At 45.9% G+C, this 15,522-nt stretch overlaps 1 protein-coding gene across 1 annotated transcript in view; it reads left to right on the top strand.

Annotated features, from left to right (window-relative positions):
* Positions 1-4,540: 4,540 nt before the first annotated feature.
* LOC137752460 (zinc finger protein 135-like) overlaps positions 4,541-15,522 on the top strand; it is a 34,330-nt gene continuing 23,348 nt past the window's right edge. The window contains 6 exon segments of the mRNA XM_068527159.1: positions 4,541-4,772; positions 4,972-5,046; positions 9,323-9,409; positions 9,649-9,669; positions 10,567-10,647; positions 13,370-13,493. Of these exon segments, the coding sequence (XP_068383260.1) occupies positions 4,541-4,772; positions 4,972-5,046; positions 9,323-9,409; positions 9,649-9,669; positions 10,567-10,647; positions 13,370-13,493 (620 nt within the window).

Genomic DNA, 15,522 nt, shown 5'->3' with positions numbered 1-15,522 from the left:
GCCCCAGAGTTCTGACCAGCCAACCGTAATGACACAGCAAAAAAATAAGTTTGTTGTTTTAAGCCACTGAGATATTTGTGCTTTTTGTTACAGCAGCATAACCCAGCCCACACTGAATAATACAGCATGCATCTTCCATGTCGTCTCACCTCTGCCAGACTCAGAAGGCCCCACATTCACATCCAAATTTTTTATTTTCTCTCTTTCTCGCATCTCTCTCCCCTCCAGCTCAGAGGGCCTCCCTTTTCCCTTACATTTCTAACAACCTCAGGTGCAGAAGATTAAGTAAATAATCTTCAGTTCTTAAAATGTATAAAATAGCCAGCAGTTAATAGCACTTGCTATGTACTATGTAAACTCTTTATACATTTTATGTTATTTCATTCTTGTCGGGACGACCCCGTAACGTAATGTCAGGACTCCTGTTATCCCATTTTATGGATGAGGCAGCTGAGGCACAGAGAAATTACCTAATTTCACTGAGGGCCCCCAGTAATTAAGAGGCAGAGCTTAATTTTAATTAATTAATTAAAGTGGGCAGTCTGACCCCAGAGGTACACTTAACCACCTGGTTTACACAAAAGCCAGTGTTAGTTTTATTTATTTCTTATTCATTTACTCCATTTTGCCCTCACCACCTGCTTCCTTTTCCTTCCCAGCCAGAGTCACTATTTTATCATGTTTATTGTGGTTCTTTCGTTTGTAGGTGCTCTTACACATTGTGTATTTTTGTTTGGGACATATGAATTTTACATTTATATCAACAGTACTGGGTTGTTTCTTACTATTTTCACTCAGATGCATTCTTGCTGTGTGCACAGCCTGGTCTGTGCTTCGCACACACAGACTCCTCCGTCCTGGGCCCCCACCCTCCCCTGCACCTCCTCCTCCCCAGTGATGGACACCAGCTTGCCTTTCACCCTCTCCCCGCCCCCCCCCCGCGCCCCCACTATAAACAGCACTGGGATGAACATCTTTGCCCCTGATGGGCGAGTGTGAGAACTTCTTCAGCCTCTTCACCAAAGACAGTGGAATTGCCAGGTTGTGAAATCCGCAGGTAATCAAGTTAACGAAGTTTTACCAAATGGCCCTTTAGCGTGGCTACATCATCAGAGAAACAAAACCGGTTCTGCTTCCAGATTCTTCCTGCCTCCCACCTGGACCTGAGGCTTTGGGGCTTAGAAGCGGAGGAATTTGCAGCCTTTGTTTCCCCACATTTATTTTCGGTCCCATTCTGACAACTCCTTACCTTAGGGCAAATAGCCCCTTGACTCACTGCCTGCCTGCGGCATGGTAATGGGGGAAGGGGAAAGAACGGGCAAGTTCATATCTCGGTTCGTATCTCAAAGTATGGTCTGCAGCGCATTAGCTATTATTATAAGTGGCTAATTCTGGGAAAGGTAGGCGAGGGCAGCAGGAAGCCAAGAGTGAGATTTCTCAGGTGGGAAAAAGAGAATTTCACTGGGGTGTGAGCACCCCCTTGTGGTCTAATCTCCCCATTACAACTTGAGTGATTCTCCCCATTAACCCCAATTACTTTAATCACACCTAATTCAATTCAAATGATACCTATTAGGCACCATCTATGTGCTAGACCAGCGATGTCCAATTTAAATATAATTCGAGCCCCACATGTGATTTCAAACTTTCTGCTACCAAATTAAAAAGGTAAAAAGAAACAGGTGACACTAATTATAATATTTTCTTTAACTCAATAGGCCCAAAAAACTATCACTTCAACGTGCAACCAATATAAAAATTACTGAGATTTTTTACCTTTTATTGTACTAAGCCTTCAAAATGTTCTCAGGACAGCCCAGGTCAATGCGGACACTAATTTTTTCACTAAAAACATTTGATCTCTATTTAGATTTTCATAACATTTACAGTAGAAGAGGCAGATCCCATACTTAAGTTGTTCCAAACACGTTTAAAGGGTTCCCAATAACTGAATTGAGGCTCCATTTTTTAAAATCTAAGTTTAAATCTATTACAAATTCCCTCCTAGGGGTTGGGGACATACTGGTGAACAAGATACATGTGGTTCCTCGCCTCAAGGGGTTTATTGGATGATACAGGAGAAAGACAAAAAAAGAATTATAAATTGTAATTAAAGCTATGGCAGAAACTAACAGGATAATTAGAGTTAATGGCAAACCATGACTCCTCAGCTGAAAATGGCTTTTACATCTCTAAAGGGTTGAAAAAAGTCAAAAGAAGAATATTTTTTGACACGTGAAAACTATATGCAATTCGAATTTCAGTGTCTATAAATAAAGTTTTATTGGAACACAGCTGCATCTATTCGTTTCCAAATTGTCGGTGGCTGCTTTCCTGTTACAGTAGCAAGAGAACTATGGACCACAAAGCCGAAAATATTTACAACTGGTCCCTTACAGAAAGTGTTTGCTGATCCCTAAAACAGAGAATAAAGAGGCAGGCATGCTTTACAGGGAGGGCATAATCTGGGAGGACGTCTCAGAGGAGGTGATATTGAAGCAGAGAAGAGTCAGGAGGCATTTACGAAAGTCTGAATATGGTTGAACCGATCAAGCCAGTGTTAAATATCCTGAGTGTGAATTTAACTACTCTAGGTACTCTCAATACTTCATATGAGTGGAATCATACAGTATTTACCTTTTGTGACTGGCTTTATTTCACTTAGCATAATGACCTCAAGGTTCATCCATGTTGTCGCGTATGTCAGAATTTCCTTCCTTTTTAAGACTGAATAATATCCCATTGCATGTATATACCACATTTTGTTTACCGATTTGTTAATTGATAGGTTGCTTCCACATTTCAGCTTTTGTGAATAATGCTGCTATGAACATGGGTGTACAAAGATCTCTTCCAGTCCCTGCTTTCAGTTCTTTTGGATGTATATCCAGAAGTGGAATTGCTTCATCATATAGTAATTCTACTTTTAATTATTTGAGGAATGTCCATATTGTTTTCCATAAGGGCAGTACCATTTTACATTTCCACCAACAGTGCACAAGGGTTCCAATTTCTCCACATCTTTGCCAACACATTATTTTCTGTTTTTTAGATAGTAGCCATCTTCATGGGTGTGAGGTGGTAGCTCATTGTGGTTTTGACTTGCATTCCCCTAATGCTCAGTGATGTTGAACATCTTTTCACGTACTTACTAGCCATTCTTATACCTTCTTTGGAGAAATATCTATTCAAATCCTTTGCCCAATTTTAACCGAAATTAACAATCTCTATATAGTATATACATAGAGACAGAGAGAGAGATACAGTGGATGCAAGTGTTAATAAGGCATATTCAAGTGTTTATTGTACTGTTTCTGCAACTTTTCTCTAGGTTTGAAGATTTTTCCAAAAAAAAAAAAAAAATCCAGGGAAAAAACAGTGCGTTTTCCTCTTCTGTGGATTCATTGAATTCGATAAATATTTATTGAGCACCTAGGACATGTCAGGCATTGGACAAGGGCAGGGAACACAAACCCTGACCTCTGGGCACTAGCATACCGGGGACTCATGATATATCACATGGTTTATTTACTTCCCAGCACTGAATGCGGTTTGACATGATCTTATTTACTAATCTGTTTACTAGGTTTTACATTTCTCTCCCGTGCACATCCTTCCACTCCTGCTAGAAGGAACCCCATGAGCAGGAACTGTGTCCATCTTATTCAGTCTATTTCTAGTGCTCCGCTGGAGATAGTGGTTGCTCCATTGAGAGTTCTTGAACTGTAAACTCCACGTGAGCAGAGACTGTGTCTGTTTGCCTCAGTGCTCCATCAGGCGCCTAGGACAGGGCCCGGTACACAGTAGGTGTTCAGTAAATATTTGTTGAATTAAAGAATGTAAGTTCTGAAAAGAGCAGGGATCTCCTGTTTTTCTCAGCTCTAACCCTAGCTTCTGGAGCAGACCTGGCACATAGTAGGTGCTCAATACACATAAGTTTAAAGAATGAATGTTGGGGCTTCCCTGGTGGCGCAGCGGTTGAGAATCTGCCTGCCAATGCAGGGGACACGGGTTCGAGCCCTGGTCTGGGGGGATCCCACATGCCGCGGAGCAACTAAGCCCCTGAGCCACAATTACTGAGCCTGCGCGTCTGGAGCCTGTGCTCCGCAACAAGAGAGGCCGCGATGGTGAGAGGCCCGCGCACCGCGATGAAGAGTGGCCCCCACTTGCCGCAACTAGAGAAAGCCCTCGCACAGAAACGAAGACCCAACACAGCCAAAAATAAATAAATAAATAATTAAAAAAAAAAAAAAAGACCTTATAATTCTCCTTGGGGCGTCGGGGAAGTTTGGAGGACTTTAAAAAAAAAAAAAAAAAAGAATGAATGTAAGATCCAAGAAGGCAGGGCAGACCTCTGGTTTTTGAAATTCTCTCCTTAGCTCCCAGCTCCACGCCTGGCACAAAGTAGGTGCTCAGCAAACACGCGCCTGCGCACTCACGCACTCACGCACGGAGTGTTTCTCCCGCGGCCTCCTTGACTCCGCCCCTGCCTGGGGGGCGGGGCCGACTGGGTTCTCTGTGAAGTCACAAAGGCCGTGCTATGCTTCTGGCCTTGGCTCTTCTGCTGCTCTTGGACCTGAGCGCCCGCCGAGGCTGGGGCTGCCTGCAGTGTGACCACTCGGTGCGGGAAGCCCTGAGCCAGCTGCGCGTCGCCCTCATCCCCGACCGCTTCCATCAGGAGCAGCTGCAGGCCCGCGCTCAGGCCCTGCTGCTGGGCATGGAGGGGCCTTTCTTCCGGGACTACGCGCTGAACGCCTTTGTGGGGAGAGTGGGTGAGTGCTGGGGAGGGGAGGATGCCTAGCACGGTGGAGAAAGGGACCAGTGGGGCAGCCCAAGGCTGGGCCGGGAGACCGACGCTCTGGGGACCACGCCCCCAAGAGGGGGAGGGCGGGGCCGCTCTCGGAGGGAGATGGAGGGGATCACGTGTCTCTCGCAGGGACCCACTGGAATTTCCTCCCCTCTCGCCCCCAGGGATAGAGCACCTGGACCTTGTGGCATCCTTTATCAAGAATCAAACAAACAACTTAATGGTTAATTCTCTTAGAGGTAGGAGCTAAGAGGGAAAGCCTTTTTCCAGCCCCCTTTTCCTTCCTCCCTTTCCAGCGGTTCACCACGCCTTCTCTTGATGTAAAAACAAAAGCAAACACACTGTACAGCCTTTACTGTGTGTCTGACAGAGTTCTAGAAAAGTCTAGGACAGGTCATCAAGGTGGGCGGTATTGTGATCTGCCCTTTACAGAGGGGGAGGCTGAGGCTCAGAGAGGTTAGGCGACATGCCCAAAGTCACACAGCTAGGAGTAACAGAGCTGAGGATTTGAACCTGGGACATCCAGCTTAGACCATTATATTCCTAACCGTCACCCCACGAGGTGTCTCCTGGTTTTGTATTCAGCGGCTCCTGGGACGCCACTCTCACCCCACTTTGAGGGATGGAGCAGGGAGAAGGGCACCACGGAAGAGCCCACCATTTTTTTTTTTAAAGATATGAAATGTTTGTGTGTGTGTGGTTTGTATAAAGCGAGCCCTGAAAGAGGAATGGGGGTGGGGAGGTGGGTAGATTGCCAGAATACTGGTGTCGGTTGTCCTAGGATAAGGGAACAGAAGGTGATGTATGCTTTTCTTGCCTATGCTTGTCAAATTGCTGTGTATTTCAATTTCCTTTTCTTTTCCCCTCCCTCCCCTTTTTAATAACGAATATGTAGTAGTCATAGAATCAGGAGGAAATAACAATCATTTTAATTACATTAAAAAATTAAATTTTATCTCAATTTTTAGAATTGCCCTACCATTTAGTGAATATGAAATTTTAAAAAACAATGCATACTAAGGAGTGCAGGGCTTTTGGTGGGGCAGGGAGAGGTAATGAATATTCTAAAATTGTGGCGATGGTTACATAACTCTGGGAATAATCTAAAAGCCATTAAATTGTGTGCTTTAAATGGGTGAATTGTATAGTATGTGAGTTATGTATCAGTAAAGCTGTCCAAAAAAAAAAATCCAAATGTGTATAGTCTCCTTTGACCAGGCCCCTTCCTGGGAACTTTAAACACTGGAAGTTCTGTTCTCAGCTGGTGGACAGGGAGGGAGGTTGTGTTCCCATTCTAGACCTTTGAGAGAGGTGTAGAAATTACAGTGGAGGTCCTGAGGGTAGACTGCCCTGGAATCAAAGCCTGGCTAACCTTCAGCAAGCTATTTAACATCTTTGTGCCTCGGTTTCCTCATCTGTAAAATGGGAATAATAGCACTCACCCCATAGTCACTGAGAACCATAAAGAGGTTTGTGAATGTGCATTTAGCACACAGTAAGTGCTCAATAAATGTTAGTTATTAAGATGATTATGCTGCATCTTGCGTCTCTGTCTAGAGCAAGGATTGGCAAAATATAGCCTGGGGGCCAAATCTGCAAATAATGTTTTATTGGAACACAGCCACACCCATTCATGTATGTACTGTCTATGTTGCTTTTGCTCTCCAAGGCAGAGCTGAGTAGGAACAATGACCATATGGCCCTTGAAGCTGAAAATATTGACTGTCTGGACCTTCACAGAAAAAGCTTAGAGCAGGAGGTCTCAACTCAGGCTGCAGGTTGGAATCCCCTGGGGAACTTTTAAGACAATCCAGGAGCCCAGGCAGCAGCCCATGCCAATTAAATCAGAATATCAGGGGGCGGGCCCTGAACATCAGTAATTTTTAAACTCTCACCTTTTAAAAAAAAGTGATTTTTATATTTTGAAAAAATTCAAATGGATAGAAAAGTGGCAAGAGTAGTACAATAAACACCTATACACCATTCTTAACATTTCACTATATGGTAACCTATTGCCACATTTGCTATGTGTGTGTGTGTGTGTGTGTGTGTGTGTGTGTGTGCGTGTGTGTACCATTTGAGACTTAGTGACATTTCAACCCCAAATTCTTCAGCAGGCAATCTCCTAAAAACAAGGAAAGACATTCTCTTACACAGTGAGTGTACCTAGGAATTTAACATCGATTCCATACTATCCTCTAATATTCAAACCTCATTAAAATGTTCCCAACTGTCTCAATCACGTCCTTCATGGCTAGTTTTCTTTCAATCCTGGATCTGTTCTGGGAGCACGCATTGCATTCAGTTGTCTTTTATGACGATGACACTTTTGAAGAGTCCAGGCCAATGATTTTACCAACTATTATTATATTATTGGGGTTGGTTACATAGGCAAGGAGCACCCAAGTGGCTGATCTCAGTTATTCTGTCTCCAGCCCCACCAGAGGTCAAGCTGCTACCATGTTGGCCCAAGGCCACCACCATGAATCACATTGTTATCACAGACTACGTGGTGTGACCCAAGGCTTCCAAGTAAAGAAAGACACACTTAACAGGCAGGATATTCCAAGGACTTAGAGGTTACCTCCCAGGAGCCAGGCAAGAACCAAACCTTTTTTTTTTTTTTTTTTGGAATGTGCAGGGTTTGGAAAACTCAGACCTGCTGAGTTAACCCTTTACAATATAACATGTCAAATGGGAACAAATACTACGGAGGAAAAAAAATAAAGCAGGGACCAGGGGATGGAGAGTGCTGGGAATAGGGGCAGGGCTTGCAGGTTAAAATAGGACAGCCAAGAAGGATGTCACTGAGAGGTCAGCACGTGAGAAAAGATGCGGAGGAGAGGGGGAAGCAGCTGTGAGAGGGTAGACGTCTAGGCTAGAAGGCTGTAGGCAGAAAGAACAGCAAGCGCAATGCCTGAGATGGGAGTATGATTGGCATATTCACAGAATCTCGAAGAGGCCAGGGAGGCTGGAGTGGAGAGAGAGGGAGAGATGTAGAAGCTGAGGTCCTAGAGGTAAGGGGGAGGGGATGGGTAGGTTGGTACCCATCCACTGGAAGGGATTTATAATGGTAAGGACTTTTGGCTTCTGCTCTGGGTCACATGGGAGGGTTCTGAGCAGAAGTGTGAAGCTAGTGAGATGCCTGAGATTTTATTGGGGTCCCTCTGGCTGTGGAGAACAGATCTAGCAGGGCAACAGGGAAGGCTGGGGGACCAATGAGAAGGTTGTGACAATGGCCCAGGCAAGAGATGATGATGGCCAGCACCAGGGAGTGGAGGGGGTAAGAAATGTTGGATTCCTGGATCTCTCTTGACTATTCACGGACAGGATTTACTCACATGCATGTGGACAAGTTGCATGTGAGATGTAAGGAAAGAAGAATCAAAGCACCAAGGATTTTGGCTTGAGGAACTAGAAACGTGGCACCTCCCTCTATGAAGATGGAGAAGACTTCTTCACTTTCTATGAAGATGGAGAAGACTTCACTTTCTATGAAGATGGAGAAGACTTCACTTTCTATGAAGATGGAGAAGACTTCACTTTCATAGGAAGTGAGTTTGGAGGAGGATATCAAGGTTCAGTCTTGGACTCACTGAGTTTCAGATGCTTATTAGACATCCAAGTGGAGATCCTGAATGGATAGTTGGATATATGCATCTGGACTTCAGTGAGTGGTCTAGGTTAGTGATGCCAATGTAGGAGGCACCAGTGTGTATAGAACAGTGCTGTCCAGTGGAAATATGTGAGGCACAAATAGTCACATATGTAATTTAAAATTTTCTGGCAGTCACATTTTTAAAAAGGTAAACAGAAGCAGGTGAAATTAATTTTAATAGATTTTATTCAACCCAATACCTAAAATATTACCATTTCAACAAGCGGTCAAAATAAAAATTATTGGGACATTGTACAGTTATTTTTTCATACCACGTCTTCGAAATCCAGCATACATTTTATACTAACAGCTGATCTCAATTCAGGCTAGCCCATTTCCAGTGTTCAATTGCCATGTGTGCCTAGTGGCTGCCATATTGGACAGTGCCTTTCTAGATAATGTACAAAGCCATGAGGCTGGGTGAAATCATGGAGTGAGTGTAGACAGAATAGAAGAAAAGAGGAGAGCAGATCAGGGAAAAGGAGAGGAGAGGTGACCGAGTGTACCCTTCTACCACTTACCAGGTAAGGAAACTGAGGCCAAAGGCTGGTGGTTTAGCCTGGGTCCCTGCAGTGGATCAGAAGGTAGATGTAGGACCTCCCTGCCATAGATTCACCTAGTGGACCCCGAGGAATAGCCAGTCTTGCTTAGAAAAGGAGTTTCCTCATCACTTCTCTTTTTTTATTTTTTGGCTGCACCGCAACCAGGGATTGAACCCACGCCCTCGGCAATGAAAGCGTGGAGTCCTAACCACTGGACCACCAGGGAATTGCCCCTCATCCCTTCTCTTTGAAGCTGCTGGTGGGGTGGGCTTGTTGGGTGCCTCCCACCCCAGGAGGATCCCTTTTTCTCCTCAGATGGGCCTCTGCTGGATGAACTGGTGACTCTTAGGGAGAGGGTGATCAAGGAACTCAAGAAAGTTTTAAGATCATATGAATTAAAAGGTGCGTCATTTCTCTCCACCAAGCCCCCTTCTCCCCTTTCCCATTATCACTTGATCCCCTTCTCCCACCCTTTCTTCCAACCTCCTCTCTCACCTCCCCTATGACTCAGCCTTCTCTGCCTCTCCCCAAAATTCCCTTCTCTCCTTTCCCAGACTCTTTCCTCCCTGTCCCGGTCCCTTCCCATTAAATTCTCAAATTGCTGGCCCAACTTAACTCACCTCCACTCTTTTCTCTTGCAGCCTGCGATCCCAAAATTTGCCGTGAGTCCTGGGTTTACTGTCTGTTCTTCCCTTTGCTACCCTCCTACCCCTTTTTACTTTGTCTCCCCCAAATCAAGCCCTGTTGTCACACCTATTCCATTTGGTGGTTCCCCCACCCCAAAGCTATGGCACCGAGGGATATCTGATTTTTGAGGGCTTATGAAAGTGATTTCAACCTGCAAAAAAAGATTTTGGGGGGATGTTAGTCAGGCTAGGATAGGCTATGTTGCAGTGACAAATAACCCCCCACATCTCAGTTGTTTAACAAACGAAAGGTTTATTTCTCTCTTGCCAGAATTCCATTGGGAGTTGAACAGATCTTCCAAGTGGTGACTCCAGGATCCAGGCTGCACCTGTGCAGTGGCTGCTAAGCTAACTTCAGAAGGGAAAGTGAATAGAGAATCCTACAGGGCCTTTTGTAGCTGGCCTGGGAGTGACATACATCGTTCTGTCCACCTTCTATTGGCCAGAACTTGGTCACATGGGTACAACCAACTACAAAGGAGCCTGGGAAATGTAGTCTTCCTGTGTGGCAGGAAGCCGGGGAGACAGATGAGTCCTCAGTCTATGCCACAAGGGGCAGCAAAATAGGAATAGAGAAGTGCAAACATTCTGTTGGTAGACATTAAGTTTCAAATTAATTTAATGTAATCACATGTCTACCAACAAAATGTTGGGTCAACTGTACAACTGAATTCCACTTTTCAGTGATTATATACAAATTATTTTTAATGTGAGTCATCAGTGCATTTTGCTCAGCTAGCTCTGCTGCACATGGGACCTCCAAATTCAGGAGGGCCAAGGGACTCCCTCTCCTCTTTCCCCTTCTGCCTTCCTCCCCCTTGCCAGTCCTCTGATATATGCCCTCATCCCACTTCTCCCTTTCCTCTTGTCCAGGCTTGCTAAAAGAAGAAGTCTTGGATTGTTTACATTGCCAGAGGATCAGTCCCAAATGCATCAAAGAAAAGTACTGTTTTGGTAAGCTCCTGGCATGGGGGAAGGCATGGGACAGGTGCATGAGAGGTGAAGACAACCATATCCCAGTGGATATGACTTTTGAGGTCTCCCACGTGCAGCCTTAAACCCTGCCCTTTCCATTTGATTACACAGTGGCCCAGAAGTTGCTTCCACATTCTGAAATTCACTTTCCCCCTACTAACTGGAAGACCCCTCTGTAACTTTACAATGCTTCTAAGGCCAGAATGGCAGGTGCTAGGAAAACATTTTATGTTTAGCCAGTGCCATACCAGGGGAGTCTGGAAGGATGTGCTGAATTCACTCATTCATTCAGAGGTTTTAAAAAACATACATCCTTATTGCACAGAGAATAATACAGTGAACCCCTATATATCCATCAAGATTGAATAGTCATGCTGAACATTTTCACATACTGTTCCCTCTCTCTGTCACACTGTTCCTCTCACTCCCTTACTTCAGTAAAGTCTTCAAGTCCCCCTCCTCAGAGAGAACTCCCTGATCATACTTTCTAAAGTATCACTTTTTTTTTATTTTTTATAAATTTATTTATTTATTTTTGGCTGCGTTGCGTCTTTGTTGCTGTGTGCGGGCTTTCTCTAGTTATGGCGAGCGGGGGCTACTCTTCATTGTGGTGCACGGGCTTCTCATTGTGGTGGCTTCTCTTGTTGCGGAGCATGGGCTCTAGGCGCGCGGGCTTCAGTAGTTGTGGCACAGGGGCTTTAGTAGTTGTGGCTCACGGGCTCTAGAGCACAGGCTCAGTAGTTGTGGCGCATGGGCTTAGTTGCTCCGCAGCATGTGGGATCTTCACAGACCAGGGCTCAAACCTGTGTCCCCTGCATTGGCAGGCGGATTCTTAACCACTGCTGCCACCAGGGAAGCCCTCTAAAGTATCACTTTCTATCAAATTATGTTGACAATGAACATACCTCCACATTTGCTTCACTTTGTTTATTGTAGTCATATTTTAAAAGAAATCAGGCATCACGAGATTTCACCCATAGTGTGTACCTCTAAAAGGAACACTTCCTACATAACCACAATGCCCTTCCCAATGAACCTAACAATTCTTCAGTATCAAATAATTCCAAGTCCCTTTTCCAACTTCCCTAATTTCCCCCAGAATATCTTCACTGCTGATTTCATTCAAACCAGGATTCAATGAGAGGACTTCTCGTATCATTTAAGTGTTAGGTTTTTTTTCACTTTTTTTTTAAATCTAGAGGAATTTCTCTTACCAGTTGTTTTCCCCTATGACATTGACTAGTTGAAAAGGAAGGATTCTTCTATTTGCTCTCTGAGGATGATGTTTAACTACAACAAATATTTTTGAGCACCTTATAATGCCCCAAACTGAGGATCAGCAGAATGGGAGACAAATGTCTCATAGAGCCCACATTTTAATAGCGTGAAGGGTTAGCCTAGGTTTTTTCAACCTTGGCACTATTGACATTGGGGCTGGATAATTCTTTGTTCTGAGGCTGTCCTATGTGTTATAGGAATTTTAGCAGCCCCCCTGGCCTCTACCCGCTCAGCGCCAGTTAGTACCCTCCAACCAAAGTTATGACAATCATTTCCAGCCTCCAGACGTTTCCAAATGTCCCCTGGGAGGTAAAATTGTCCCCCGCTGAGAACCACTGTTAGATGATAATTACATGAACAAATAAATGGACTAATTCCAGACAGCGATAGTGCTCTAATGAAAACAGAACAGAACAATTTGATAAAAAGTGCCTGGGGGAGGGGCGGTGCTACCCTAGAGAGTGCGGGTGGGGGGACCTCTCTGAAGAAGTGATGTTTGAGATCTAAAGGAAGTGAAGGCGTGAGGAACAGTGTGAACGACAAAGGGAACAGCAGGTGCGAAGATCCAACATGGTTGAGTAATAAGAGGGAAGCTAGTGTGGCCAGAGGCGAGTGAATGAAGAGGAGGGTAGTAGGGTGGCCACATGGTGACCAGATCGTGCAGGGCCTGGTGGACCATAGTGAGGACTTGGGCTTTGATTCTAAATGAAACGAGAGCCACTGGAAGGCTCTGAGCGGAAGAGGGACGTGAGCAGACTTGGGTGTTATCGACGCCCCCTGGTGGCCAGATGGGGAACTGTAGGAGAAGCAGGGAGCCCCTTCCCTTGAAAGGAGTGGTGATGAGAGCTGGACCAGGTCCGCAACCCAGGAGGTGGATCAGATGCTGGTTTTGAAGGTCGAGCCAAGAGGCTTGGCTGACAGAATGAAAGAGTTAGGGGAGGGAGCAAATCGAAGTTGCAGAATGGGACTCCCCAGGCCACCTTCAAGGTCACCAGCTAAGATGCAGCCTGAGATCGTCAGCATTTTGCATCCCCCTCTCACGTTTGTGGGTAGTTACCAAGTCCTCCCCTCCATCCCCGCCGCCCCCGCTCCCATCCCCATCCAATGAGATGCATTTGGCGCTGGGCTCTTCGCTGTCACTGTGCTGTGCTATGTAGACTGCTCCTTCAGGGCAGGGAGGTTTGCCAGCGGAGTTCCCAGCGGTATCCCAAGCACCTAGAACGGTGCCTGGGACACAGAATTTGAGGAACCGATGAAGGAAAAGTCAGACCCAGGAGAGGGCAGGGGCCAAGTAGAGAGAAGGGAGAGAGAGGCCCGACCCTGGCCGGGCTGCCGAGTGAGCAGGTGGGTGTGGGTACAAGCCCGGGGAAGGGTGATGACTTGGAAGTCGCGCTGGCTCCCACCCCCACTGTCCACTACCCAGTCGACGGGCAGCCCCGCATGGACCTGCAGTACCAGGACAGCGGATCCCTGCGGAATCGGGCCCTGTTCGGCAGCATCATTTCCGTGTGTCTGGCTGTCTTGGCCTTTGGTGTCATCGTGGCTTCGTGAGTCATCCCTGCCCCCTCCTGAGGTCCCCAAATGCCCCCCTGGGCCCCTGAAAAGTAGCATTGCCCTGGGTCCGTCACTGTGTCATTTGGGAGTCTCCTCCCCAGTCACTTTATGCCTCTCTCTCTGTTTCCCTCTGTCTCTCTTTCTTTCTCCTTTTTTCTTGGTCTCTCCTTCCCTCTTGCCATCTCTTTTCTCTCTCTCTCTCTCTCTCTCTCATGTCTCTCCGTCCATCTGTCGCTCTCATCTCCTCTTCCCCCCACCCCCTGGGCCACATTATGTCTTTCCTGGGTCCTCATCACTTTGGCCTTCATGGGTCTCTTCCTCCACTGAAAAAACACTAAAAATTATATTTCATGTATGAAGACAGATATAATCCAATCTGGGCTCGTTATTATATATCCATCATCCTCATCATTGTTATGTTAATTTATTTTCTCCTGATTTTCAAAGTGTTTATTTATTTACTTATTTTAATTGAAGTATAGTTGATTTACAATGTTGTGTTAGTTTCAGGTGTACAGTACAGTGATTCAGATACACATATATATATATACTTTTTCAAATTCTTTTCACTTATACTTTATTACAAAATATTGAGTATAGTCAAAGTATTTAAAATGAAAACATCTCCAGGGCCCCAAGCACTGAGCCCATGATGCTCCCACGAGGGGAGAAATCACCCCCACCCTCCTTTCTCCATCTTGAGCGCTCCCCCCACCCCTGTCTGCTTGTCTCTGGTTCAGCCCCCTCTCAGCCCCTCTCCTCTTCTCTCTGCCTCCTCTATCTGCCCCTCACCCTCCTTTCCCAAATGCCTTGGTTTCTTCATATTCAACTGGGGATAATCCCAGTACCTCCCACTTAAGGGTGGTGGTGAGAAGTAAATCAGCCCTTAGCCTAAGGAATCTCCCCTTCTCTCCCCCTCTCAGCCTCTCCCACTGGACTTTCTCCTCCTTTCCTCTGTCCCGGTCCCAATTCTGCCATCTCCCTCTTCCCCTTCCCTGCCCGCCATGTTGAATCTGTGTGTCTCAGTCTCTGTGTCTGTCTCTGAATGTCTCTCCCCATCTCTGGGTCTCTGTTTCTGACTCCCGTCCCTCCCACTCCACAGACTCTGTCCCTATCTGTCAACCCCTCTCTGCTTCTTTAAATCTCTCCCTCTGTGACTCCCCTCTTTCCCCTCCCACCTTCCCACCGTTCCCTCTCCATCTTCTGGTCTTCATTTCTGTCTCTGTCTGTCTTCCCCTCTCCCATCTCTGGATTTCCCTTCCCCATCTTGATTTCTGTTTCTCTCTCCCTCAGCCTCTGTCTCCCGTCTTGATCTCTCTAGAGCAGAACTCTCTCCCTGTTCTCTCCCCACTGTCTCCCTGTGTATTAGTTTCCTCTTGCTGCTGTAGCAAATGACGACAAACTGGGCAGCTCAAGGCAACAGAAATTTATTCTCTCAGAGTTCTGGAGGCCAGAAGTCCAACATCCACGGGTTGGCAGGGTGAGTTCCTTTTGGAGGTTCTGAGAGAGAGTCCATTCCATACCTGTCTCCTACCTTCTGGTGGCGGCTGGCATCCGTGGTATCCCTTGGCTAGTGGCCTCCCTCCAGTCTCTGCCTCTGTCTTCAATGGCTTTGTCCTCAGTATCTGTGTCCCAAACCTCCCTCCCCTTTCTCTTGTAAGGACACCAGTCTTTGAATGTAAGGGCCAGCCTAAAACCAGAATAATCTCATTTTTACCTTAACATAATTATATCTGCAAAGACCCTATTTGCAAGTAAGGTCACATTCACAGGTACTGGGGTTTAGGACTTGGATATATCTTTGGAGTGGGGGGACATAGTTCAACCCAGTACACCTGCTTCTCTCTTTTCCTCATTTCTCTTTCTGTCTTTCTCATCTCTTTGAGTCTCTCTCCCCATGTCTGTGTCTCTCAGAGTCTCCTGTCTTTTTCCATTCTTTCTGTTTCCACATTTCATACCCTCAGTCCCAGTCCCAACTTTTCTCTCCTCCCTCCTTATGTTCTGATTGGCTGAGAACCCTGG

This window comes from Eschrichtius robustus, chromosome 19 (assembly GCF_028021215.1).
Source record: "Eschrichtius robustus isolate mEscRob2 chromosome 19, mEscRob2.pri, whole genome shotgun sequence".
NCBI classification, from domain to species: domain Eukaryota; kingdom Metazoa; phylum Chordata; class Mammalia; order Artiodactyla; family Eschrichtiidae; genus Eschrichtius; species Eschrichtius robustus.
This window is presented reverse-complemented; position numbering and strand designations above follow the sequence as displayed.